The following is a 26227-nucleotide window of genomic DNA, read 5'->3' as shown; positions in this document are numbered from 1 at the left end:
TCATGCCGTAAGCTGATGCTACTACTACTACCTATTAGCTTTTTTGTCAACTGCGCTGTAGGGGCTGTGTGTTTTTAAACTGCCATCACAGTATTGGGCCAAATCATTTCTGTAACATCTATATCAATATATGTATCGGCAAAGAGCCTGTAAGACTATATCGCCATATTGATGTTTTGAGTACAGGCCTATATGTAGACAGACAGCAACCCACTTTATAATTTCCCTGTACTATATATGCAAATAAACAGAACACACTAGGTATTGAGGTTGTCATCCAGTATCAGGTAATTCTTGTTTTCAGTAACAAAATTTGCCACCAAATTATACACACTGTTTAAATGGGTCAAAACATTGGCAACATATCAGTACCTAAATATTGCTTGTCTTTTTTTTGCAATTTAGACAATGTGCAAAAGTCTGCCTGAAATTTTTTGACTGTATATTTCCTCTCTTACACACCTAGCTAATTAAATCACTGTATTTTTTAAGATCAGTATAAATTGTTACAATTGTGGACATTGTGAGTTATGAGTTATGCACCCTTTGATGCTTATTTTAACTTACAAGCCCCCCAAACATGAGCTGTAAGTAAACACCAGTATCTAAAGGATTGATAATTAACAAACTGTCTTGATGGCAGCTCCTGCTGGAAGAGAGGGAGGGCAGGCCAGTGCCAAGGCTGGTTATATAAGAATTAAACACATGGCAAAAGAAAGAACCTACCAAACACTGAGAGTTTAAATAGTTTAAATTGTCATGAACTGCCAAAAGATTCCCACCTTCATGTACTTCTTTGCAGCACTTCAGTGTCTTTATCAACAAATGCACACATTTATAATCAGTTAATTTCCCAGATAAAGTTCTTGCACCAAAATGTTGTAAATGATTGTATGAATGCAAGTTAGACAGTGTGTTGAAGTCCTTTTGTAACTCTGGAACCTCTCTTCCTTCTGCTTTTCACCAGTCTCAAAAAAATTGAAGAGTCAAATACTCTTTTGTTCCAAGTGTACTAAAAGAAACTGAAATCCTGTACTGCGTGGTGTTGTTGTGTACTCAGAAACATCTGATACTGTAACAGGACAAAAGAATGCAGCTCAGCTGCATCTCAACTCTAAATAGAAGAAGCTGAACTATTTAAATCCATTCCAGCATAACACTGATGTTCCATGTTTAAGAATTACACACCAGTTTAATGCTATTAACAATCAAAGTGTTAACTCTGAAGTCACACAGGTTAGACATGGGGTTTGACTGTAAAATGTTATCAAATACTTTTTCTCTTTAACGTTTCATAAATGTTATTTTGGGGATTACGTGAGGCTTTTATGATCCAGTTTCACAAAATAATTCTGACTTTTCACTTTATATAGGAATTCTGCTTCATTCTGAGCATACATGAGACTTAACTTGTGGCTGTAGATGGGACAGAAATTATGCTTGATATCTCCCAGACAATGGCAGTGATGACAAACAAGATTAGAAGTTATTTTTTTGCTATGGTCCGTTGCACTAGCTTTGTGGAAGTTCTCCGTTAAGTTATGGTTTTGAAGTTTACATTGAAACCAATAAGTTTGTAATCTAAGTGGTGTTATTCTTAGTTAGTGCCACAGGGACCTAAGGTTCACAGTAACTAGACAACTAAAATGTCCTAACTAACCACTGAATACTGAATAGATTAATCTGTGAATATAAATTCAATGAACTGCCATTACTATACAAAAACCACTAAAAATATGTGCAAAATAAACAAATGTAATGATAAGGTGACATCCTTTATCTGTAGCTAGTGTTAAATAAGAGGGCTATTGAGGAGTGAAATCTTCAACGAAACAGCCGTTTAAGCATGTTGCCTCTCCTCATCCTCCAAGTTATCCTACCTTTTCAAACAAACACCATGACAACCATAAATTATATAAGGCTTTATATATCAAGTGCAAGTGGACTCTCAAGGAACTGCATTTTTTTAGGGTTGCACAATATGATATCAGTATGATATCAGTGTTGGCAGATATTAGCTGAAAAGTGAATTATCGGCAGATATGAAAATTTCAGCCAATATTTACAACTGGTATGTTGGCTATAAAAATCTGCGTATGTCAGCTGTAAATATTGGCGTTATGAATGAATACGTTTGTGGAGTTTTAGGCTGGATCAACAGACAGACAGACGTTGCAGTCCACAAACGGTTATCAGCAACTGTTAGTCCTCTGCATCAAGTTCCTAGTATGGCTGCTAATCCAAGTTAATCATGTTACACAGCTATTAAACATTCTACTAATAAAGGAGCAAAAAGACTGGATACTGGAAGACTGTAATAAGGTGTTGTGCATGGATGAGTCCAAGTTTGAGGTCTTTTGGATCAAACAGATGAACATTTGTGAGATGGAGAACAAATAAGAGCAGTGCTTAAAACATCAGTCAAGTAATGTGGAGGCAGCGTGATGATCTGGGGGTTTTGCAGGTGGTAGAATAGAGTGGAAGGGACCTTAGGGAAGGAAGCTATCACAAGACGGCAATGCCATGCCATACCCTGTGGACAGCACTTGCTTGTGGCCAATTTCATCCTACAACCAGATAATGACCCAAAACACATCTCCAAAATGTCTACGAAGTATTTAAAGAACAGACGGAATTCTGACTGTAATAGAGTGGTCAGCACAGTCTTCAGATCTGAACTCTATTGAGCTATTGTGGGAGCAGCTTAACCGTATGATACGAAGGAAGACTCCATCAAGCCAATCCATCATGTGGGAGATGCTCCAGGAAGCATGGGGTGAAATCTCATCAGATTACCTTAAAAATTGACGGCTAGAATGCCTAAGGTCTGCACAAAATGTATTTTTTCTATGAAGGCAAAGTTTAAAGAACAGTTTCATTAAAATCATTATTTCTAACTCTGACAATGTCAGCTTGTCCAGTTCATTTGCTGTATTTCCTATGAGACTAATTTCACAAGCTTTTCCATGGAAAACAAAAAACTCCTTAGCGGTAGTGTATGTCAGAATTTTTTTTCTTTGTTCATCATCATTCCTTAAACTTTAAAGTGTTTTAATGACCGAAGTGTTAGGTCTGAACTACATTTAAATATCAGATTGATATTGTTAAAATTAATTTGTGAATACTGGCATATTGGATATTGGCAAAAACCCAATATAATGCATAGCTAGCAGTTTTTCTCACTAATACATTGGCTTCATTTTTCAACCATGGAGGCTGCTGCTTGGTTAACATACCCACATCATAGTGGGAGACTCCCAGTCTGATGGGAGGAGGAAGTAGAAAGGCCTGTCAAAGCAACAGAGTTTGACAATATAATGACAGTGTTATCCTTTAAATCAATGCCGCATGTATGGAGTCATTATTGTTGCAAAATTCAAGAGCATATTTTGACATTTGAGAGCATGACTTATTGATTTTTCGGCTCTGAGTTTTTTCCAAACTTTACATGAAAACCTGCTCAAACTGCCCACTTATGCTTAGATTTTCTCTGTGCTTATCATATCTGCTTGCTCTTAAATCTTTGGTTGATTGCTCAAATGACTCGTCCTCATTCTCCTCTCATTGAAGTTGCTTTTGCTTGCTTGTTGAACTGTTACTCTGAATTGTATCAGTGGGTGCGTGCGACAGTTTTTCTGCATAAACCTAAAACTTTCTCTGCACACACAAATAATGTTCACTTGCTTTGACCTCACTGAGTCTCAAAATTCTATCACATACACATTATAAAAGTCTGAGAGCCAGAAATCCTCATTGCATTGAAACAGTCATAAAAAAAGCACAGGGAGGCAGTTTTGAGCACAAAGGCACATTTAAATTGATAGTTTGAAGAAATATTTCAGCCTCAAAATCAATGTTATGCTCTCAAAATGTTAAATGTGCTCTTAAGTTTTCCAAGGATAATGACTCCATATACATTTAATTCAGCACATTCACAGTACCAACACAAAAGTGCTCGAAGGCTTAGAGTACTTGCAAGGAGAAAAGGGTGAGAAGCAGCTTCACTACATGCATGGTGATTGCACATAATGTAAACGTCATCACCTCTGCCCCCTCGCTCGTGGTTAAATTTGCTGAATATTACCCACTATGTTCAACTCATCAGCTCAGCCCAACTTCATGTGGAAATCTTTCTATGTGGGCTGGTGAAAAAAAAAAAATTAGGGTAACAATTTTGGCATTTACACATTCTGCTCATTCCAAAAACATCTTGGAAATTTTCAGGAGTACTGAGTGTGTGAAACACTCACTAGTTGTCAACCTTGTTCAGCAACCACTCAGGACAAATGATCCCACATTTCAAGTCCTATAATCAGAAGCTGATTCAGAAAGTTAAGATTCAGAAGATAGAAGTGCTTGAAAGTATTTGGATATTGAATTATGGTGTACTTCTTACCATCTTGTGTAATTTCTGACTCAGAAGCCCTTGACCTTTCAAGGAGTGAGTCCTAATGAAACGTGTGGTTGCTGGAAGATAATGTGAAAGCAGCAAATGCTGTCAGTGGTGTATCATTAACTGGAAATTTCCCTCTAGCTGTGAGGAGGACATTAATGTTTTATGTTGCTTTTTATGTTGCATGGATAGTAAGGAATTAAGTTCACTTAACTGAACTTCACAGTAAAGCAAGATTGAGGATCATCATGTATGAGCTACTGTTAGCTTGAGATGGAGATGAACTCATTTGGTCAGGGTTGTCCAAATTTTCAACTCGATTTTGATACAAATTGTTTGAAAATGCTTAAATCCCAGTTTTAGCGATCAACAGTATTGAAGTATCAAAACAGTAATAAAGAACTTGTATCAAATTTTAAACTAAAAGCTGCCTTAAACAGAGAGCGTCACTGTCCCACTGTGATGCTAATGAAATCTTCCAATTCTTATGCAGGAGTTTGCTTACAGTTTTTGGTTAAGAACAAGAAATGACCAGATGCTAGGCTTCAAGGTTAAAGTTAAAATAAAGATGAGAAAAGGTCAAAAAGTTGAGATTAAGTAAAAAAATTTGAGAATAAAGTTGAAATACAATTTCAGGAAAAAGTTAATACTTTGAGAATAAAGTCAAAGCGTAAAGCCCTGCTCGCACAGGGTCAGTATTACCCAGGGACCTCTGCTCATTTATGATAATGTGCAAGACCTATCTGTTGTAAATCCTGTGTATATTGATCATATCTGAAACCTGAGGAGTAAAAATTTCTAGGGCAAACGATTCTAAATTGAAAGAGTGCACAGTAACTTTGACAACATCAAATGTAGGAAACTAGATATGTTTCTATGCTTCTATTTCCCCATCCGGCTAAACGCTTATTTAAATTGCGTTTAACCTATTAGTCTAACAAGAAGAAATTATTTAGAAAGCCGTCAAATTCACCACAGGGTCACTGTGTTAGCCATGCTGTTCAGAGTATATCAGGCTCACATCACACCTGCTAATGTTAGCAGCTTGTGCCGCCAGCCTTCATTCCTCTTTGGAGATTAATATCATGCTTTGATATGTGGCCTTTTCACTCCAGCTGAATAGTTATGCATGAGTTCACCCCTTTACAGCCTACATACAACTTTATTTCTATTTATTACTTCAAAAACGGTCATACCACTCTGTTCCTACTTGAAGCTAACTGCATCTCATATTTACGTCTGGGAAAGCTCAGACAGGAAAACAGCGGCCATTAACTGAAGCTACAGCAGCTTCTAGAGGCAGGAGGTACATTACGCTTTAAAAGAGCATTATAGCCCAGAATTTCAAGCCCATTTTTTAAAAAATATAGGTAGTTAGTCTTACTGACTTGTTATTCTTGGGCTGGCTAATTTGATAAACAAATTGAACCCCATGCATTCATGTATAAAACTGTATTACTTCTCTCATGTATTAACAGGAGGGACAAAGCACTCGTCTCATTTCATCTTTCTTTCCGTCTAATCAGCAGCAGATACGCACAGGTGTTGGACTTGACCTTGATGCAAAGGGAGCATGTCCACTTGTTTATTGATCATGGATAGCTTGCTGCAAAACATGAAGTGTAGAAAAGGAGAAAAACAGAACACCTTGGCACATTTGTCCATTGAAAACTGTAGTTAACAGTGTTATATAGGATAAATGAAGAAGTCACCTGCAAAACGCAATGGGTGCTGCATTGCATTTTTATATGTAATTTAGAAGTTGAAATTCACCATGTGTTTTTATTTCTGCTGTCACACCAAGCACTGATCAGAGGCCAACATGTAATACTAACACCATGCGAATAGTACATCAGACTGTTTCAAACAGCAGGTCTTTGCTGTCTCTGCAGATCGCCTTATATTGACAATCATATGAGAGTACACTTCAGAAATGGATTTAACAACAATGAGATTCTTTCTCTTTTAGCTCGGTTGTCTGAGATCCACTGATTGTTTAAAGCTTTGACTTTTTTTTCTTGAACTTGTATTTCAACTTAATTCTTGATATTTTGACTTTCTTCTCATCATTTGAATTTTAAAACAAATGTTATTTTTTTCCTTCACCTCTGGCCTTAATCCCCTTCTGTACATGTCAGCCTCATTTGCCATTCAAAAGCCTAATAACATGTTTGATTACTGTTGGGTCATGTTAACACACACTTGAATAGTGAATTTTCTTGGTCTAAATATGTAAAGTCAGAGGGGTTATCAGAGTGAAGATCAGAATTCTGAGGCAACGCCACAGTTTATAAAAAGGGAACACAGTGTTTCAGCTAATTTCATACTTAAAGGGAAATACATGTTTGTTATGCATGCACACATGTTATACAAAGCTATAAAAAGTCATCCGAGTGACTTTAAAGCTCCTATGAGGAATTTTTAACCCTGATGCCTCCATGTGACTCACCAAGCAAACATGACCAATTAGCAACAACATTAATTGTATCGCTCTAGTTATTTTAATGCTCGAAATTAAATCTGGGGGGTAGCTGTCAGATGAATTGTTGAACTGCACATCCAGAAACTGAGGAGGGGGGTTTGTTTGTTTTGTTTTCTTTACATTTTCTCTGCAAAGACTCAACTTAACTGTTTAAGAAAGCAGGAGGAAATTAGATGCTAAAAGCACAATTTACACATATACACTACAGTCAGAAAAGTGATAAGATCATCTGCCTTGCCCACAGGGGCACCAAAATCAAGAAAAAAGGAAGGTATCTCTTGGGAACTTTAAAAATACACTCTCAATATCCAAATAGAGTAACTTTAATCTCGTCCCCCTAAGAAGCAATAGATAAAAGTCATCTCATTTGAAACACTTGGGTTGATATAAGATACTGGATAGTGTTAGGTTTTTTTCCAACGGACTCTTATTGTTGTTTCAGATTTGTTAGCCCTCGAGAAGCTAAGCAGCAGCCTGGAGAACATCCGCAGTGACTTTGCCATGGAGGCAGAATCAGACGGCGTGGGAAACGTGGGGATCCAGTCTTCCAGAGGGCCATCAGCTGTGTCTGCAAACACCCTCAACTTCTCCCTCAAAAACTTTGGTACAGAACTCAGGTAGGCAGCAACAAAAGCTTTGCCACCCTATTGGTAGTATGTTGTTGTCAACACTTTTTTTTTAAAGGCCATGCTATTTCCAGCCTTTGTTTGAGTCCCAGCTGAACAGGCACAACTAGTTTTAGTTGTATTTAAGGAAGAAAATAGCCCTTCGACTTCACCATGCCACAGAGGAAATGATTATATTCCTGCTTTGCTCAGTTGCTCGAGTATGCAGCCATCTGTGGTTCCTCTTCTGAGCCATGCAACACATCTTCTGAAATGATGCAACACTCTGAAATGACTTAAATGTGACATGGCTTGAAACCTTTTTATTCCCTTTTGAAGGAAAGATTATTTGTAAAGGTGCAGAGGAGTCCTGGAGACTTTGGACTGCCTTCTTGTAACAGTATGTCGCAATATGTGAGATATAACATGACCAAAATACTTATGTAGCTGCACACATTAGTGAGTTTGCGTTGATCTCACATTCAGAGGTGTGAAAAACACAAGTCTGTATATGCTTATGTTTAGACCCTGTTAATCTAAGCCACAGTCGCCACCATGGTGGTCATGATATTCTTGATACTCTTGAAATGATATGCTTGCCTGATTTGATACCTAAGCAGCTAAACAGTTAAGTTCTTAGAACCCAATAATTGCTAATTCATTTAAATTTGTCCCTGAAACATTACCAACATATGTGTGCAGTGTGCAGGTGTTTGCTGCCTGCCTATATGAAAAACATATAATTTTACTTTACTGATCATAAAAAGCAAAGGTTGTATAAAGTAAAGCGTGCAGTATCAAAGTGACAAAATGTGGATTTTTTGTTTACTTTTTTCTTTTTTTTGTCCAAGGAGTATGTGTACTGTTTTTCCATACAGTGTTCCTTTACAGTTTCCAAAATTGGGTGGTTTTCTTTGTCCCTATAGTGTTTTCCTCAGTGCTTATAAAAGTATTCACTCCCTTGGATGTTTAACCCTTTTATTGATTTTATAAATCATTCATGGTCATTGCTTGGCCTTATTGACAAAAAAAAAAAAAAAAAAAGACCCTCCCTCTTTAATGTCAGATTGAAAGAAGATTTCAACAAAGTAATGTCAGTTAAATAAAAATATGTAATATGAAATAGGTGACTGCATAAATATTCACCACCTTCAAGTCAGCATTTAGTAGATGCACCTTTGGCTGCAATTACACCACTGAGTCTGTGTGGATAGGTCTCAGTCAGGCTTGTGCATCTGGACACTGCAATTTTACTCCATTCTTCTTTGCCAAACTGCTCGGGCTCTGTCAGGTTACACAGGGATCAGGTGTGAACAGCCTTTTTCAAATCCAGCTACAGTTTTTTTATTGGATTGAGGTCTGGGCTTTGACATCACCTTGTTGTCTTTAAACCATTTCTGTGAAGCTTTCGCTGTTTGCTTCAGGTCATTGTGTAGCTAGGAAATAAATCTTCTCCCAAGCTGTAATTTTACTTGCAAACTGAATAAGATTGTCCTCCAAGATTTTCCTGAATTTTGGCATATTCATGCTCCTGTCTACCTTTACAAGTCTTCCAGGACGAGCTGCAGAGAAGCATCCCCACAGCATGATGCTGCCACCACTGTGCTTCATAATGGGGATGTTGTGTTTATGGTAATATGCAGTGTTTGGTGTCTGCCAAACATAGTATCTCTTTGCCAAAAATCACAATTTTGTTCTTATTAAGCCAAAGAACTTTCTTTCGCTTGACCATGGAATCTCCCACATGCCTTTTGGTGAACTCTAGTGGGGATTTAATATGAATTGTCTTCATCAGTGGCTCTCTGTGTGCCACTCTCTCATTGTAACTCCTTTAAGTAGTCATAGGTGTCTCAGTGGCCTTTCTCAGTAGTCTCCTTCTTGAAAGGTAACTCAGTTTGTGAGGACAACCTGATTGAGGCAGATTTACATACCTGTATGTGCCATATTACTTCTACTTCTTGATGATCGGTTTAAGTCTCCAGGGTCTTTGGAATCTTTTTGGATCCATCCCCTGACTTATACTTTGCATAACATTTTCTCTGAGTTTCTTGGAGGGTTCTTTTGCCTTCATGGTGTAGTGGTAGCCAGGAATACTAATTAACCAGGTACTGGACCTTCCAGACACTGGTGTCTTTGTACTGCAATCACTTGAGACACATTCACTGAACTTGGGTGATCCCCATTTCACTATTTGTGAGACAACTAACACAAGTTGGCTAGACTATTTAACGTTACATATTTTTATGTAATTTGCATTGCTTTGTAATTCTTTTTAAGTTGGGCTTTGCTGAGATGAATTTCAAACTATAGACAGCTTTCAGTCTTTGTTTACTGTGTCAGTGTGCTTTGGTTTTAGGCAGGAGAACATTGTCATCTTCTTGGTAATGAGAAGAAAGACACTAATAATGAAATAATAATGTTATCCTCTGTGTTTTTGTTGTGTGATTCTTAATGTTTTATAAGATGGGCCATGGTCAAATCTATGCAAGTATGGGAAATTTTTGACAGCCTAAGTCTCAGCTGGTGAATGTTAAATACTAAAGGAAAAGAAAGGATTTTTTGCTACTTCTTTTAAAGTGCTTTACTCATGGTGAACTAATTTTAGATCTTTGTAAATAATTAAAGAGTACAGTCTAGACCTGCTCTTCTTGTTAAGTGTTTCAGGTTAATATTTGGTATTTATGGGCGCTTTAAAAATACAGATTGATTGAATCATTGATTTTACACTCAAGAATGCTGTGACAATAAAGGCTTGAGTTTTTCCCTCTGTTAGCTGATAACTGATTTGTCCCCATGACCTCTTTATTTGTGAGTTGTGCTCCCCTAACCTTAACATATTGTGCTGTTCCTGTTTACTTGCTGTAGCAGCAGTTCTGGTTCACAGGTCCTGTTATGAAATACCTCAGCAATTCCTGTTTGTGCTCATTTTATTTTAAAAAGTAGCACACAGTCAGACTTCCCCGTGGATTTGAAAGCCTTTGTCATTCCACTTTGTGTTCCACTTCGTGACCAGCATAGTGTTGCTCTTACTCATCCCTTTATCTGGTATTCTGTGCTGTCAGGAACTCCATGTCAATGCTGCGGCCAGGGAGAGGTGGAGAGAGCAGGCGCAGCGTGTTTTACACTGGCAACAGCAGCACGGAGGAGTGGGAGCTGGTGGACGCTCCACCCAAGGACTTCCCTGAAGTGAAACATCATCCAGACACACACAGACGTATGCCCAATCTCTGCTGACTAGTCTGACGACACAATACTTATAATACATGGACAGTTTTTGAAGACAAAGATTAATAAAATTCTTCCTTCTGTTAGATTCCTTCGGATCAGCATTTACTTTCGACTTTGTGCGCAACTCTTCCCGGCCTCGGAGGCCTTTGCTTCGTGACATGATGGGCTCTGGGAGGTTTGGACGAAGTGCAGAGACACGCAGTGCTGAGAGCTCTCCCATTGAGACCAATGGGGGCAAAGCTATTGAGATGCAGCTCCGCCTACAGAGCCAGCAGGAAGAACTGAGCCGCATGCAGCAGGATCAGACCAAACTCAGAGAGGAGCTGGCCAGTCAGAAGGTACAGTCAATCACTCTTAGTAATACTTGCTACATAATCTCTATCTATAGTTTGTACATAAAAACATAGAGTCTGTGTATTTTCAGCGCCAGAAATGTTCTTTTTTCTTCTTCTGGTGCATATGTAGTTGAAGCTGGAACATTTTTTATTTGTTTCTATAACCAGATATCTGCATTGAAGTAAACTAAATAATCCAATTTAGATTAAACATTTTACCTAAAGTTAATCAGTGCCCATATATCCTGACTTCTAGAAATACATCAGAAATGATCGACATGGCGTCTATCCAGTTGTCATCCTATTTTTACAAACTTGCATCTTTTTTATTTCTGAAAACTTAATCCCTGTTAATTGCAAGTAAATTACAAGTAAACTGGTTTCTGTATCAGCCTCATGCTGCTGGATTAAGCCAGAGTATATTAATTCTGAAATTAGGTGACTTACAAGGGTATGTAAGGGCTAAATCTACTCAAGTAACTCAGATATTGAACATCTTTATATCTCGTTTTTAATCCAATTTTCAGTTGTTCCTGCTGCGAGTTCAGTATTAGCCACCATAATGTTTTTATAGAATGGTTGTCACATGGGCTGTGACAACCAATGGAAAGCTGTTCCGTTGTGACATCATGCTTGCCAAACTGTGCACGTCTTAACACTTTTGATCCTGTTGGGGAAGGCCTGAATAGCACAGAACAGAGAGCCTGTGATGTGTCACTGCATATGGGGACTGCTTTAAATAATGCCTCAAATTCAGCCAATTCAAAAAGGTGCAAGGATTTTTTATGTTGATATTATGAAGACTTTTATCATAGAAAGATTATTTTTTCATTTTTTGGTCCCAAAGAGATGGGAGAACAAGTTTACCGTCATTCATTCTTGTTTACTGTGTGTCACATATACAATTTTTTTTTGTTTTAATTTCCATTCAGTTTTTTCTTTTGTTTTTTTAGTCCCATAACTTTTTTTTAGAATGTAAGTAACATTACCGCAACACACATATTCTCAAAGCTTAGGATGTCCTGAAAACAAAAGATGTTTAGAGCTTGACTGTGCACCACAGGGTTGATGTTTTACAAGCAAGACAAGTTTAGGAAAGACAAATTGGTTTTAAAAAAAAAGCTAAGAGATAAAAGGGTTGATTAAAAAATGTTCAGTGTTTTTAATTCTCTATCACGGCAAAATATTTTTCTTATGTGTCTTTGTACATTTTATTAATGCCCTCTGATTTCAATTCCTTAAGCAAATAAACATCTAAAATGTAGCACAAAGTAGGAAATCATTAAAAATGAACTGAGTAGCAGCTTGTATTTCAGGGATTTTTGGCTTTATTGAAGTTTTCATTCATGTTTTTTTTTTTGAGTGAAAGAGTGAAAGAGCTTCTACATATTGGTGTATTAACCATTGCAGAAACATAAAAAATGATTTTGGTAATTACCAGTGCTGTTAATTTAGGTCAGCTGTGGCATAAACCTTACTTTGGGTGGTGGTGTAATAAATTTGTTAAGCACTGTATATATATATATAGATTAAATGATTGTTTTCTTTTTCGTGCCATCTTGTATGGCTTTAAAAAAACTAATTTTCACTCACTAAAGTTTTTCATTTTCTCCAGTGTAATGTGCATAAGTTCTCCTGTCCATGCAGCCTGCTAGTCAGTGTGCCTATAAAAACTTTTTCACAAGTGTTAAAATTTAGCAAAGACTTGACGGTTTTCTAAAAAAGGATAAAAAAACTCACAATTAATTTTATAATGTGTGAATTGTTTACATAAGGGTCAGTTCTGAGCTGTATTTATTCCCCCTGTTTTTGTTTTATTTCATTCAGCTCCAGCATTAGGTTATGGTGTCTGACTGAGTGGTTTGGTGTTATCCCAGTGCTCTCACTATTACATGAAGACAGAAATGATTAGTCATGCCAGTCAGATGGTAAACAAGGAAACAGTAGTTCAGCTAACAAATATCACAGCTGTGTCGTCCCCCATTACTTTGTTCTTGTTTGGCCGTTTTCAGACCAGCTGATTGGTCAGAATGACAGCAACACTCTCCAGATGAAAACATAATGTAAGTGGGTGTGCTTCCTCTGTAAAGTGGTTTTACTGCAAGCTCAACCTTTAACAAGAATGAACTGAGCAACTATGGGTTTGTGAGTCATCGTGTTGCTTCTGTTCCAGGAATTATTTTGTCACTGTTCAGTTTTAGCGGACCAAAGCACATATGATGTTGAGAATAGCTGAATTTGTCTGTAACATAACACATGTTTTACATGACAAGTTAGTCCAGGTTGCTGAGAGAGATACCGGATATTCCAACACACTTGGGGTTTTCATGTCTGGAAAAAAGCAATGTAATGTGTTTTTTTTTTACTAATATTAGGACAATTATCAATACACTAGTATAAGAAATTAGTGAAAGTTTTTTTTCTCAAATTTGTTCTTAAGAAGATATTTAGATAAGGGAATTGTGTGAATTAGGGCTGATACCAATACTGATGTTTAACCTAGCATTTCAGCTGATAATGATTTTTCTTCATCACTTCTTTTGGTGTAAGACTGCTAGTATGCCAATGGTTTTTTTTTTTGTTGTTGTTTTTTATATATTTTTGGGCCTTTTCATGCCTTTATTAGATAGCGGAGGACAGTGGATAGACTTGGAAACAGAGATAAGAGAGGGGAGAGACATGCGGCAAAGGGCCACAGGCCGAATTTGAACCCAGGCCACCCACGTACATGGTGTGCGCCTTAAACCACTTGACCATCCACATTTTTGACCAACCATGGCATAATTTAAATGCTGACTTGTCATAATAAAATTGTGCAAATTGAAGAAAAACTAACTATATTTAACTTTGCCCTGGTTTGTCAGTGCTTAAATGTGCCTTGGCACCCTCTCCGGCGTTTTACTGATAAGAAACTTTGGTGAAAGACAGAATCATTCCAAAAAACTGCTGAACAAGTTTCCCTGTTCAGAGTCTGTATAATTTTGTCTCTCTAAAGTGTGACAGTTACCGATAAAAAAATCATGTTTAACCGAATGTCACAGTTAGTGTGTCTGCATTCCTCTGACCATGTACACAAGGGTGTTTTTGTGTGGGTGTAAACTTCACACAGACATTGTTGCAAATGTGTGAGCCTAACATTTACACATTGTTCATGTTTTCTCAGAGCAGGGCTGCTCTTCATGTACACTTTTGTTTTTGTGTTCAAAGCTCTGTAATTACTTAAATTTGGTGCTGTTCGCATTGTGGTGGATTTGTTACATGTGGGGGTCAGCTTGATGACACAGAGAATCACTGAGATCCTGATGCATCCTGATATTTATCATTTAGTGGGTATAAAGTCAAATCTGACTGAAATAAAAAAGAAGCGCAAGCTCTGTCTGAACAAAATTAAAAGCTCAAATATGATAGACAATGTGTGATTTATGCTGTTTAGATGTTTTAGCTGAGGTGGCCCAACTTTAATTATAAAACGCACAAAAAAATCAACTCTGGCTACACAGTACACTTACAATACCATACATATCATACACTGGACTTACTCTACCATTTATCACCATTTTCATAATTTCCAAGGACATCAGATTGAAGTCTATTTTAGAAGGAAATTAATATTTTAATCGATTTTATGAAAACAAAAATGCAAAATATAAATTCCCTTATTTTGGTTTTTTATCAGGAATGATTTTTAATTTTGAAGTGGTGGTATTACCACCATAACAGATTTTTTTTAGTTTATAAAAAGTAACACCAATAATACATCACAAAAAGACCTTTTTGACACTTTTGTTCAACATATTAAAGAAATACAGGCTCAAAAACAATAAAGTATGAATACATTTTTGCCAAGTTAATTTAAGTAGTCTTTTATATGTTGATTTTCAGTTGTAAAGGTGTCTGTTAGAAGGGCAAATATGACAAATTTATTTTAGTTCTATGTGTAGAAGACAAACACCTTTATGATTTTTTCTCACAAAGAACAACAAAAACTAAAACTGAATTTAAAATATCAGGGTTTTTGATGTGACTAAAATGTACGGCATGATCCTAAATTGATCGTCAGTGTTCTGATTTAAAAATCTCATTTCCTCCACTAGGAACTGGTGAGACTCCTGCAGCAAACCCTAAGAACATCCCAGTGTGACAGGCAGCCATTTCAGCGTCCCTCCACAGCTCCAGATCCCGCTGCAGCATCAGAACAGACTCCAAGTTCAGCAGTGACCCAGGAAGAGATCAGCCAGTCTGAGGTTCTTCTTCAGGAGAAAGATGGACAGATCCAGGCTCTGTGTGGTCACATGGAACGCCTGGCTCTGGAGAAGGAGAGCCTGCAACAAGAGCTGAAGGGCCTGAAAATAAAGGTGGGGGAGATCAACGATCAGCTGGGGATGCTGATGGAGACGATCCAGGCCAAGGACGAAGTTATTATGAAGCTGTCTCAGAACAGTGAGCAGAGCGGCAATCCAAACGATGGAGGTCCAACATCTCCCAACAAAGATCAGGAGCTCGACATCCTCAAGGTACAACGAGCTGTATATCTAGAAAACTATGAGTGACTATCATTTGAACAACTAAAATCTTTTTATTGTGAATGCTGGGCCTTAGAGACCAGGGGTTTGCTAGCTTTATTTATATATTTACTTGTCCTCTTCTTTGCACAGTGGCCCTGAGTGACACAGTTTTGTTCCACTGTATGCATGTAGCAAAGATATAATGACAAACAGATAAACATTAGCATGTAAATGAGAGAGGGTACTGAGAAATGGTAAAATGCAGATAAGAAAAAGAAGGGCTTATTTAAGAAAGGAAAGTAGCTTTCGTATAGGATTTGATTGATAATACTGTGCTTTCTTTTAATTTCAGGACAGTCTGCAAGGCTACAAAACCCAGAATAAATTCCTGAACAAAGAGATCCTGGAGCTGACAGTCTTACGCAGGAATGCAGAAAGTAGAGAAAAAGCCTTAGAAGCGAAGGTATCGTGTTGTTTTTGTTTGTTAATGCTGCCTCACTCTGCACATGGAAACAGGAAGTCTTGAGTAGCTCTTAGGGGAAGTCCACTCTTAACCTTAACTGGTGCCCTCTTTATCTTAAAACATAAAGTAGGACAGAACAATAAATGACAATAATCCTGTAATCATCAGGTGTGATAAAGACAGTGTCTTTTTTAATTGTCTATGCTGCAGTACACGGCCCTGGAAGCCAAGCTGTGTCAGGTGGAGAGCAAGTATCTGGTGCTGCTTCAAGAGGTGAAGACCCCGGTGTGTTCGTCTTCAGAGCTAAGCCCAGCCCGCGAGGTGATTTCAAGGTTGTTAGAGGATGCACTGCAGGCTGAAAGCCCTGATCAGCAGGACCATCCCATCTTTAAACCAAATACTGTCAGGTATGCCTTAAGATTGTCAGAAAAGGTTCATCTTTTTGTCATGAAATGTTTTAAAATGATACCTCCTTTGTATTTCAATCAACCATTGTATCAAAGGAACAAAACCTTTAAAAAATCTTGAATTTAGCTGTGTAGGAGTTTTCTTGGAAAACAATACTTAACACAATATGGGTTTCTGTGTCTACTATGGGTGTCTTGCTTGTTGTTTCACCTTGCGCTCACGTCATTAGCATTCTCGTGATCATACTTGCCAGTAGGTTGTCTGCAGTCTTGTGATCCATAAGGAATGAATAGGAGTGGAGAAAAGTTAGCACTTAAAAGCTCTAAATGGATCTGTCCGCTCTACGCAGTTGTCATCAGAAAATTTCTACATATTGAATACAATCTGTACACTTTAAAAAAATTGATTATTTTTTTCACAGTTTACCATATTTACCTGGCATGGAGATGCTCAATAACACAATTTACCCAGTCTTGCAGACCTCCTAGCGCTCTCTAGCCAGAAGAAGGGAGTCTTGAGGAGTCTATGGGCTTAGAGGCTACCTGAGCCCCTTTAACATTAAAAAATTCTAATTTTGTCACTCCATCTCCATAAATGTATTACTTTAATCTTGTGTAGTTATTACTTTGATTCATAAATTCAGACTAGTGGACATCAGACTAGTTTTGCTTTAAGTAATAAGTGCACTCAGGTTATCCTTGACTGGAAAAACTAGCTCAGCTAATTACTATTTCAGTCTTTTAATGCAAGCTCAGTCATGTCATTCGGGGGTGATATTAATGTAAATCAGAGTCCAGAGTAGGGTGAGTAAATCTTGGAACCCTCAAAAACAAGAATAACCTTTTTACATAATTGAGCAAAATGACTGTTTTTGTTATCTGTTTTGCTTTGACTTTAGTGAGTACGATGTGTACGGCTTCAAGACGGTCCCTGAGGAGGAGGAAGAGGAAGAGAAGCTGGTTGCAAAAGTGCGAGCCCTGGAGCTCAAGTCTCTCTCCATGACAGACCAGGAGGTTTCAGTTGGGGTGAAGTGGGAAAACTACCTGGCTAGCACCATGAACAGAGACCTGGTGCGCTCCCCTGAGCTCAAAACCCTCATCCGCAGCGGTGTTCCTCATGAGCACCGCTCCAAGGTGTGGCGATGGTGCGTCTCCATCCACGTCAAGAAGTTTCGGGACCACCTGGCACCTGACTATTATGAGACCTTACTAAATGTAGCCCGTGACAAGCCCAACCCGGCCTCTAAGCAGATTGAGTTGGATTTGCTGCGTACTTTGCCAAACAACAAGCACTATGCCTCCACAAGTGCAGGCGGCATCCAGAAACTTAGGAATGTCCTGATGGCTTTCTCCTGGAGGAATCCAGACATTGGGTACTGCCAAGGGCTCAACAGGTACAGGACAGCTTCTGCTTTTTCTACTTTAAAAGCTTTCTTAATTCGTTTTAACATTTACTTTTATTTGTATGTGGTTCCTTCAGGCTGGCAGCTATTGCTCTGCTGTATCTGGACCAAGAGGATGCCTTCTGGTGCCTCATAGCCATCGTGGAGGTCTTCATGCCAAGAGACTATTACACCAAGACTCTCCTCGGCTCACAGGTAAACATGATTCAAGGTTATACATTAGATCTGAAAGACTTGAGTTGTTTTCAAATATGCAAAAAATCATCTGGAATCAAGTATAAAATGAAAATGCCAAAATGTATCAGTCTGGCTTTGCCCACCAGCAGTCCTTGTAAAATTTGTTTGAATTTGGGGTGAGCTGATGGATGCAGTAAGAAATATTCAGGAATATTTATGAGACACTGTGGCTCAGAGGTAGAGTGGACTTACAAGAAGGAACTTGATCAGATAAAATAAGTTAATTCACTCTTAGTAGCATGAAAAATAGAGTTAAATTGGCCAAAGATGATAAGGGTGATGCTATAACTAATTAACTTAATGCAGTTAATCGTGTAATGCAGTCCTTCTCCTATTGTTGATGTATGTGATTAACTGTAATTACAGTGCCTATAAAAAGTATTCTCCCCTTTGGATGTTTAAACATTTTATTGATTTTATAGATCAGCCATGGTCAATATAATCTGGCTTTTTTGACCAAAAAAATTACAAAAAATGCCTCTTCAATGTCAAAGTTATAACAGATTACAACAAAATAATGACAATTGAATAAACATATGTAATATAAAATAAGTTATTGCAGAAATATTCATCCCCTTCCAGTCAGTATTTAGTAGATGCACCTTTGACTACAATCACAGCACCGAGTCTGTGTGGATACGTCTCAGTCAGGCTTGCACATCTGTACACTGCCGTTTTCACTTCCATTCTTCTTTGTTAAACTGCTCAAGCTCTGTCAGGTTACACGTGGATCAGGTGTGAACAGTCCTTTTCAGGTCCAGCCACAAGCTCTATTGAATTAAGGTCTGGGGTTTGACTTGGCCATCCCAGAACATTCCCCTTGTTGTCTTTAAACAATTTTGTGTGCAACTATCTCCCTCTTTTCACAAGCCTTAATTCTCTTGTAGACTGAATAAGATTGCCCTCCAGAATTTACCTATATTTTGCTGCCTTTATTTTACTCTATACCCTTGCAAGCCTTCCAGGCTCGCCTCCCGAGAAGCACCCCCACAGCATGATGCTGTCACCACTTTGCTCCACAGTGAGGATGGTGTAGTGTTGTGCAGTGTTTGGTGTCCTCCAAACAAAGTGTCTGGTCTGATGGCCTAAAAGCACGATTTTGGTCCAATCACACCACGGAGCTTTTTTCATCTTGACCATCAAGATTTAATGCAAGTTTTCTTCAACAGTGGGTTTCTCTTTGCCACTTTCCCATAAAGCTTTAAATAGCAACAGTTACTGTACGCAGAGTCTCTCCTATCTCAGCTGCTGAAGCTTTTAACTCCTTCAGAGTAGTCATAGGTGTCTTTGTGGCCTCCTTCACTAGTCTCCCTCTTGCATGCTCATTCAGGAGTACTGATTTACCAGTGACTGGACCTTCTAGAAACAGGTGTTTTTATACTACAGTTACTTGAGACACATTCACTGCACTTAGGTGATCCCCATTTCACTAATCGTGAGACTACTAGCACCAATTAGCTGGACCTCTGTGGAATTAGGTTAGTCACTTTAAAGGGGTTGAATATTTATGCAGTCACTTAGATATTTTTATTTTATTGACATAACAATGTAGAAATCTGTTTTCAATTTGACGTTAATAAAATATTTTAGTCAAAAAGGCCTCTACAATTTCAGAACTGTTTTTTACAAGGTTTTGAAACAGTGACAGGAGTACATTTGTATGGAATTGAAAAAGATGTGGAAAAACAATCAATGTTTCAGATTGCATTGACCTTTTAGATGGATTAAATAACAGAATATCAAAATGTGTACATTTTTGATGCATTCTTTTGTGAAATTAATCTAAATGGATGCATTATTGAGACAGTACTAGTTAATACTGATGGACACTTTGAATAACATCCTTGGCAATTCATGTATGAATGTGGTTTGATTGGTCAAAAATGACTTGCAGAGTAAAAATGCCTTGAGAAGCCAAAAGGCTAGAAAAGCATAACACAAGCTCAACTTCATTTATTGTTCACTGCAAGTGACATGGCAGGATTAAAAACAGACAAATTATTCAACTAACTGACAAACAATGTTATCTTCATACACGTAATGATGAAGCTGCTTCCTTCTCTTTTCTACTCACAGCTCTGTTCTTTTGCTGCTTCTGCCATTGTTTTCCTAGTATAATGCCAAAGAAAAAAACTGTCAGTGTAGCATCTGACTGTTTTTACCCCGTCTGAAGTTTTTGCACCATGCTATTTATTCCACATCAGAGGCACCCTGTCCTAAAATTTCTTGAGATATGAAATTTCTTTATAGATATGTGCGACATAGGCTCAAGAAACAAGTTCAAGCCTCCTTAGCAGAGTCTTCTGTGGTGTCAGTGATGCCATTTTCTTGTGACTGAGGCTGCAGCTCATGACTGATTGTAGAAAGAATGCAGCTCATTACTGTGCTCTGATGGATTCATTCCCATCTGTCTCCTGCTATAGAAATAAAGGTCTGTGTTAGCAGTTGGAAAAATAGATCTGCTGTTTGCCTCCGTGCAGGTCGACCAGCGAGTGTTCAAGGACCTGATGAGTGAGAAGCTCCCCCGGCTTCATGCCCACTTTGAGCAGTACAAGGTCGACTTCTCCCTCATCACCTTCAACTGGTTCCTGGTGGTGTTTGTGGACAGTGTTGTGAGCGACATCCTCTTTAAGATCTGGGACGCCTTTCTGTTTGAAGGTCCAAAGGTAAGACAGGCAGAAACCATACCTTTGATTCATGTTTGCTCTTGCTGTTTTCAAGGACACTAAAAATGAGATTTAGAATGTAAAAAAAATTACACAAATTTGGTTTTCCTGCCTATGTAATCTTTTACTTTTTCTTCAAGAAAAAATCTTTATTGATTCCAGTTATTTAAGTATTAATCCCTTTTTTAACTATTATAGCCCAAAATTCTCACTCCAGTACTTAATAACACAGTCTTTAGCTGCAGTGGGTACCTGTTAAAGCAAAAAATGACCACAGCACATACATGGAGGCAGGGAAACACTGATTTAAGCAGCGCTTTGCCTGTTATAGATGTTTTTGACCACTTGGAGGCAGCTAGAAACAAACATTTGAAAGAACACTGTCAAATTTGCAACTTTTGGTTTTTATTAACTTACAATTTCAAGAGATGAACAAGCTAAAGAAGTGTTTCCTGAGTCCATTATAAGAGCTACTATTAAGAATTTTTGGTTGTTCTACTGTCTCTTGAGGGAAATATTTGGGGTCTTAGTATGTAGAATCCATTCTAAAAGTTTATGTAATATGTACACCAAAAAACCTGCTGTAAATAATTTTTAAAAAAGGATAACACAAATAAGTAAAATCTCTTTGATCAAACAAAGGTGCAGCCTGTTTAAGCACTGAAGGAGAGAAATTTTTTTCAAAGACACAACACTTCCTCATCTGTGTATCTCCTGAAGTTTTCATAAAATGTTTTTGAGAAGTAAAATAAGAAAAACTAGTGAAAATATGTGAAGTTTTAGTTGTATTTCAAGGTTTTGTCACATCCTTAGTTTAAATGTAAAGTGAAGCAAAGAGTTTGAATGTTTCTCAGATTGGTCATTACTACAGGTATCCACTCTCACTAATTATATGTAATTGTAATTAAAAATATTGATCTTCTTATTATAAAAACCTGAACTCAGTCGATCTAAAAGCCTGATTTAGAGGTGTGAGCAGTATACTGTACTGTTACTTCATGGGGAATAAATTCCACACATCCCTCTAAATGTTTCAATAACTGGATTAAGTCTTCTTAAGTGGCTCTGTATGTTAAAGAGATGATGTCTTATGCTAAAAGGTCACACAGTCATGAGGCAGATTTCATGGCGTTGGTTATTTCTTCTCTACAGATCATATTTCGGTTTGCCCTCGCTCTCTTTAAGTACAAAGAGGAAGAGTTTTTGAAGCTGCAAGACTCCACAGCCATCTTTAAATATCTGAGATACTTCACACGCACAATCCTGGACTCAAGGTACAGAAACAGCAAAAAGCCCAACATTTCTGACTCCAGCACTGCATCTGCAATGATAAGAAGCGAGTGTTAACCCTGGAGTAAGAACATATCCCTGTTTTTGTTGTGCAGGAAGCTGATGAACATCGCTTTTGTGGACATGAACCCGTTCCCCATGCGGCAAATCCAGAACCGCCGCTCCTTCCACCTGGAGAAAGTCCGCCTGGAGCTGACCGAGCTGGAGGCCATCAGACAGACCTTCCTCAGGGAGAGAGAGACGAGCCAGGATGGACGGAGCTTCGTCAGTGACGATGAGGAAGATAACTAACCTGAAGCATTTCAACATTTCCAGGTCTAAGAGCGAGGACTACACGAGGGATGTGTTGAAATTGTAAAAGGGATTTCTTCCAGAACGGATTGCTGGATTTGTTCACCGATCAGAGCTGGAACAATCAGTTTTCTATAGAATTTTGGATTAGTATCATATAAGAAGACCAAAACATCAAAGCTGAATGGCTTTTTGTCAGTATTCCTGTCTTTTCTGTAAACACTTTCTTTATTTTATGCTTTTGTGTTGATGTGACAGCCAAAATAGTTCACTTTATCTACATCTTTTTGACCTCTGATTTAAAACTACACTCTTACAGTCCAAATCAGTATTTCAAAATAAAAGCATGGCTGTGAGATGGCGATTTTATGCTTGTCGAAGGATTGATTGTATGTTTTTCATGATTCAGGTTTTTCTGCTTTATCTGCATACAGTTCTTCTGAAATGTTCTATATTTCCTTTTTAGTTTTTAGTATTTTGCCGACCTCCTGTGTTTGCTCCCTTTGTGTCTCGATGCACTTAAATCATTTATGCTGCGACTCAATTTCTCTTGAACCTACAGTTCAAGTCTTAGAGCCATATAAGTCACCTGACATCAAACATGGTTATCATTCCAGTTTAAATAAGTGTCTGTGGTCCAGATAAATACAATAAGACCAAAAATAGAATTTCCTATTGCACTGTTGTCCCATTTTTATTGAAGAATTTTCAAGACGTTTTTTTAATTTTAGGATTCATTTATAACAAGCAGATTCACACTGCGTCAGTGTGGCCTCTTTTCAACAATATTGGTTATCCCACAGTTTTTCTTGACCTCAGTGCCACTTAAACGTCCCCAAAAACTTTTATCTGAAAAGTGGATTAGCATCTACACTTGTACTTAAAGACATGTACCAGCCTGGTGTCTGGTTTGAAGTATAATTGAAAATTTCCACGTCACTCCACTTTGACTTTGTAACCGTTTAAAAATGTGACATCTTAATGTCCTTATCATATCTCCACACTTCTACTGTGAAGTATTATTGTTTTGTTTTTCTGTTTCAGAGGTTTTATTTCCTAAAATACAGAAGTCCTAAGTGGACATGCATCTAAACATTTTATTTTATTCACTAAACTTGATAATCTGACTAAACCTAAACTGATAACAAGCAAATTTAAAACTATTCTCTAAAGATTTTGACGTATTTTCCCTGTTTAATTTGGGTAGTAAAACTGGTTTGTTACCTGATTTTAAGTTAATTGATCTTGGAAAAACAAAAAAGCAACAAGTAACTCATTATCAGAGGAGAGTCAGGGTTGAGATAACAAGATAGATGTCAAGATCCCAAGAAAACAACCAAAATGTAATTAAACGGATGAACAGAGTAAAATATTTTGTATATATGTGTGTCCACTTTGGGTTTCCGTACTAAAAGGATGAATTTGAAAGATTTTTTCAGTTCTTACATTTCATTATGCTGGTATTAATATTTTGAGCCCTCTGTGATGTAATTGCATGTGTCGTCCTCAGTGTGGCAGTGTTGCATTTCTTCAGCGCTAACAGCAGTGCAGGTACCCTCCACACTGTGGGATTTCCACTGTTTTTTTTTCTTTCTGTTTTCAGCATTGGAGATGAAGACTGGTTGTATGACTGCGGGGAAAAGATGTGATGTTTTTTTTAAAGTAGAATTGCTGGACATGTGTAATGACATTTCTGTTATCCAAACCTTGGTACTTCTTGTGTCAGTTTACTTTTAAGGATTGTGACCACATTCCGTATTGTTTTTGATTAACAGTTCCTACCATTTAAAAGTCTTTTCGTAAAGATGTTTCAGACTGGTTCAACAAACAGATCAAACTAGACTGTTGTATTGAAGAACAAGTTTCTTGCTTTTCCCTCTCTTGTATGCTGATTTGTTTTTCTCAATTTGTTGTAAGTTTTAATCCCCTGAGGATTAATTGTACATGTAACTATTGACAGATTTTGCGCCTTAAGTAAAAGAGAAAAAGTTCACTTCTTTGTTACAGTATTGCCTGCAAAGGCCTCTCCCTGAACGTTTGTGACTCTCTCACTGAACTTGTGAACAAACGGCAGAATTGCAAATGTTTCAATGAAAGAAGTGTGCAGAACTGAAAAAAAAAATTCCTGTATCTTAGGAGAGCAGGTCTCTCCGGAGAACAAAATCTGATTTTAAATAATTATTTTTTAATCCATTTGCTCTGTCAAACTGCTCATATGGCCACTTTCTGTGTCTTTTAATACACGGCGTCTTTCTGTTGATATTGGCTGTTTGTAGAAACTTTATATTGAATAAGCTACATTTAATTCCATCATATTTTATTTCATTTTTCTCCTTTACAGCAGTGTATTGCACAAGTGATGTGTCCAATATATATGATAGGCACTTCTTTTTCTTGTGTGTAAATCTCTGTGTTCATTGTTAATCTGTATCAGTTGCTCATGCCAAAATGCTAAGCTTTTATTTTACAGCATTGAATATATGCCACTGTGTTTTATAATTATGCAAGATGAAAGATTCAAAATTCACTTGATTCTGAGTGCCTTCTGTCCCATGCGCAGGCGTTTATAAGCAACAAGGAAAAAAGCTTGAATCTTTGTATACAGAGGCTCAAAGAAGACATGCATTCATACATGTTCTCAGTATTCCAGTGCCAATGACTTTTTCCTCTGGAGATCATTTCTAATTTATCTCATTATCTTGGGTTTTTAACACTTGTTTCCCTAAACGGGTTATTCTTGGTCATTTTCTCAAGATCTTGGGAAATTAACAAAAGGGAATCAGCTTTGTAAGTCAAAATATAAAAAAAAACAGACCAAATTTACCCATTATCACAGGAAATCAAAGTAAAATAAAAACAGTGACTGTATGTTCACCTAGGGCTTCAGTAGTTGTTATTATTATACCAACTAAATTTCATTTTAAAATATGGCAGGCTGAGTTTGAAAAGACTAAGTCTGTTCTTTCTTGTGGTATTCAGAAGAAATAGAAGATTTAAGATTACTAGTAGTTCCTGTTCACAAAAGCCCTCTGAATATGTGCTTCTATAAACTTTACTTAGCTCCATTTCCCTGTAATTAAGGCTGAATTTCAGTTGTTTTCTTCAGATCTTGTATCGTTTATCCCTGGAAAACATTGCTTGCCTCCTGTGATGATAATTTAATTTTCTTGTTTTATTAATTCTTAAAATAAAAATCAGAAGAACTCATTATCATGGTAAAATCAGTGTTGTTAGCTTGAGATACTGAGATAAATAGGACAAGGTATTAAAAAAAGTTCAAATTTGGTTAGAAAGGGTCTAAGAGTGAAAAGGGGGTTGCCAGATGCTCTCTAAAAATAAAAATATTTTTAAATGCCTCAAATTGTACATTTTACCAATTTTTACAAAGATTTATATAGAATTTTTTAAATGTGCGAAGTAAAAAACATGTTCATTTGGTGAGATTTATACTAAAATCAAAGAAATATTTTAAAAATCCTTAAAATGTTAGTCTGGGCACAACTGTTACTGAATGTTTATGACTATGTTCAAAAATACCTTAACCACCCCCAGGCATGGTGGGGGTCCCGGGCCCCTGGCACCTTTATTTTGGCAGTGGCAGGCTGAAAAGGTTGGGATCCTCTGGTCTAAGATCTGTTGTTTGTCATAGTCTAATAAGGGTTTACTTTAATATCTTTTTTTTTCATGGAAATTGTATTTCAAATTTATTCTCAAAATTTAGACTTTATTCTCAAAATATTTCCTTTTTCACGTTGTTTTTATCTTCGCCACTGGTACTAATCCTCCTCCATACATTTTCAGGTGCTTAAAAGAAAGAAAAACAAAGCACTTGCTGTAGTAATAACTGCTTATGGAAGCCCTGAGAGGACACAATTCTAAACATTTGATTTTACACCCTTTTCCTGTAATTATCAGTACATCT

The 26227-nt window shown here is 37.4% G+C and overlaps 1 protein-coding gene across 1 annotated transcript in view; it reads left to right on the top strand.

Moving 5' to 3' along the window:
* tbc1d2b (TBC1 domain family, member 2B) overlaps window positions 1–25008 on the top strand; it is a 28355-nt gene extending 3347 nt beyond the window's left edge. Inside the window, exons 3-13 of the mRNA XM_041795738.1 lie at window positions 7318–7492; window positions 10543–10694; window positions 10793–11046; window positions 15138–15557; window positions 15901–16011; window positions 16222–16418; window positions 17318–17812; window positions 17899–18016; window positions 20539–20724; window positions 21877–21998; window positions 22110–25008. Coding sequence (XP_041651672.1) covers window positions 7318–7492; window positions 10543–10694; window positions 10793–11046; window positions 15138–15557; window positions 15901–16011; window positions 16222–16418; window positions 17318–17812; window positions 17899–18016; window positions 20539–20724; window positions 21877–21998; window positions 22110–22305 — 2426 coding nt within the window. The 3' untranslated portion in view covers window positions 22306–25008. The remainder of the gene's footprint in view (window positions 1–7317; window positions 7493–10542; window positions 10695–10792; window positions 11047–15137; window positions 15558–15900; window positions 16012–16221; window positions 16419–17317; window positions 17813–17898; window positions 18017–20538; window positions 20725–21876; window positions 21999–22109) is intronic.
* Window positions 25009–26227: the final 1219 nt, after the last annotated feature.

This window comes from Cheilinus undulatus, linkage group 9 (genome assembly GCF_018320785.1).
Source record: "Cheilinus undulatus linkage group 9, ASM1832078v1, whole genome shotgun sequence".
NCBI classification, from domain to species: domain Eukaryota; kingdom Metazoa; phylum Chordata; class Actinopteri; order Labriformes; family Labridae; genus Cheilinus; species Cheilinus undulatus.
The sequence above is the reverse complement of the archived record's forward strand: the minus strand, read 5'-3'. Positions and strand labels throughout refer to the sequence as shown.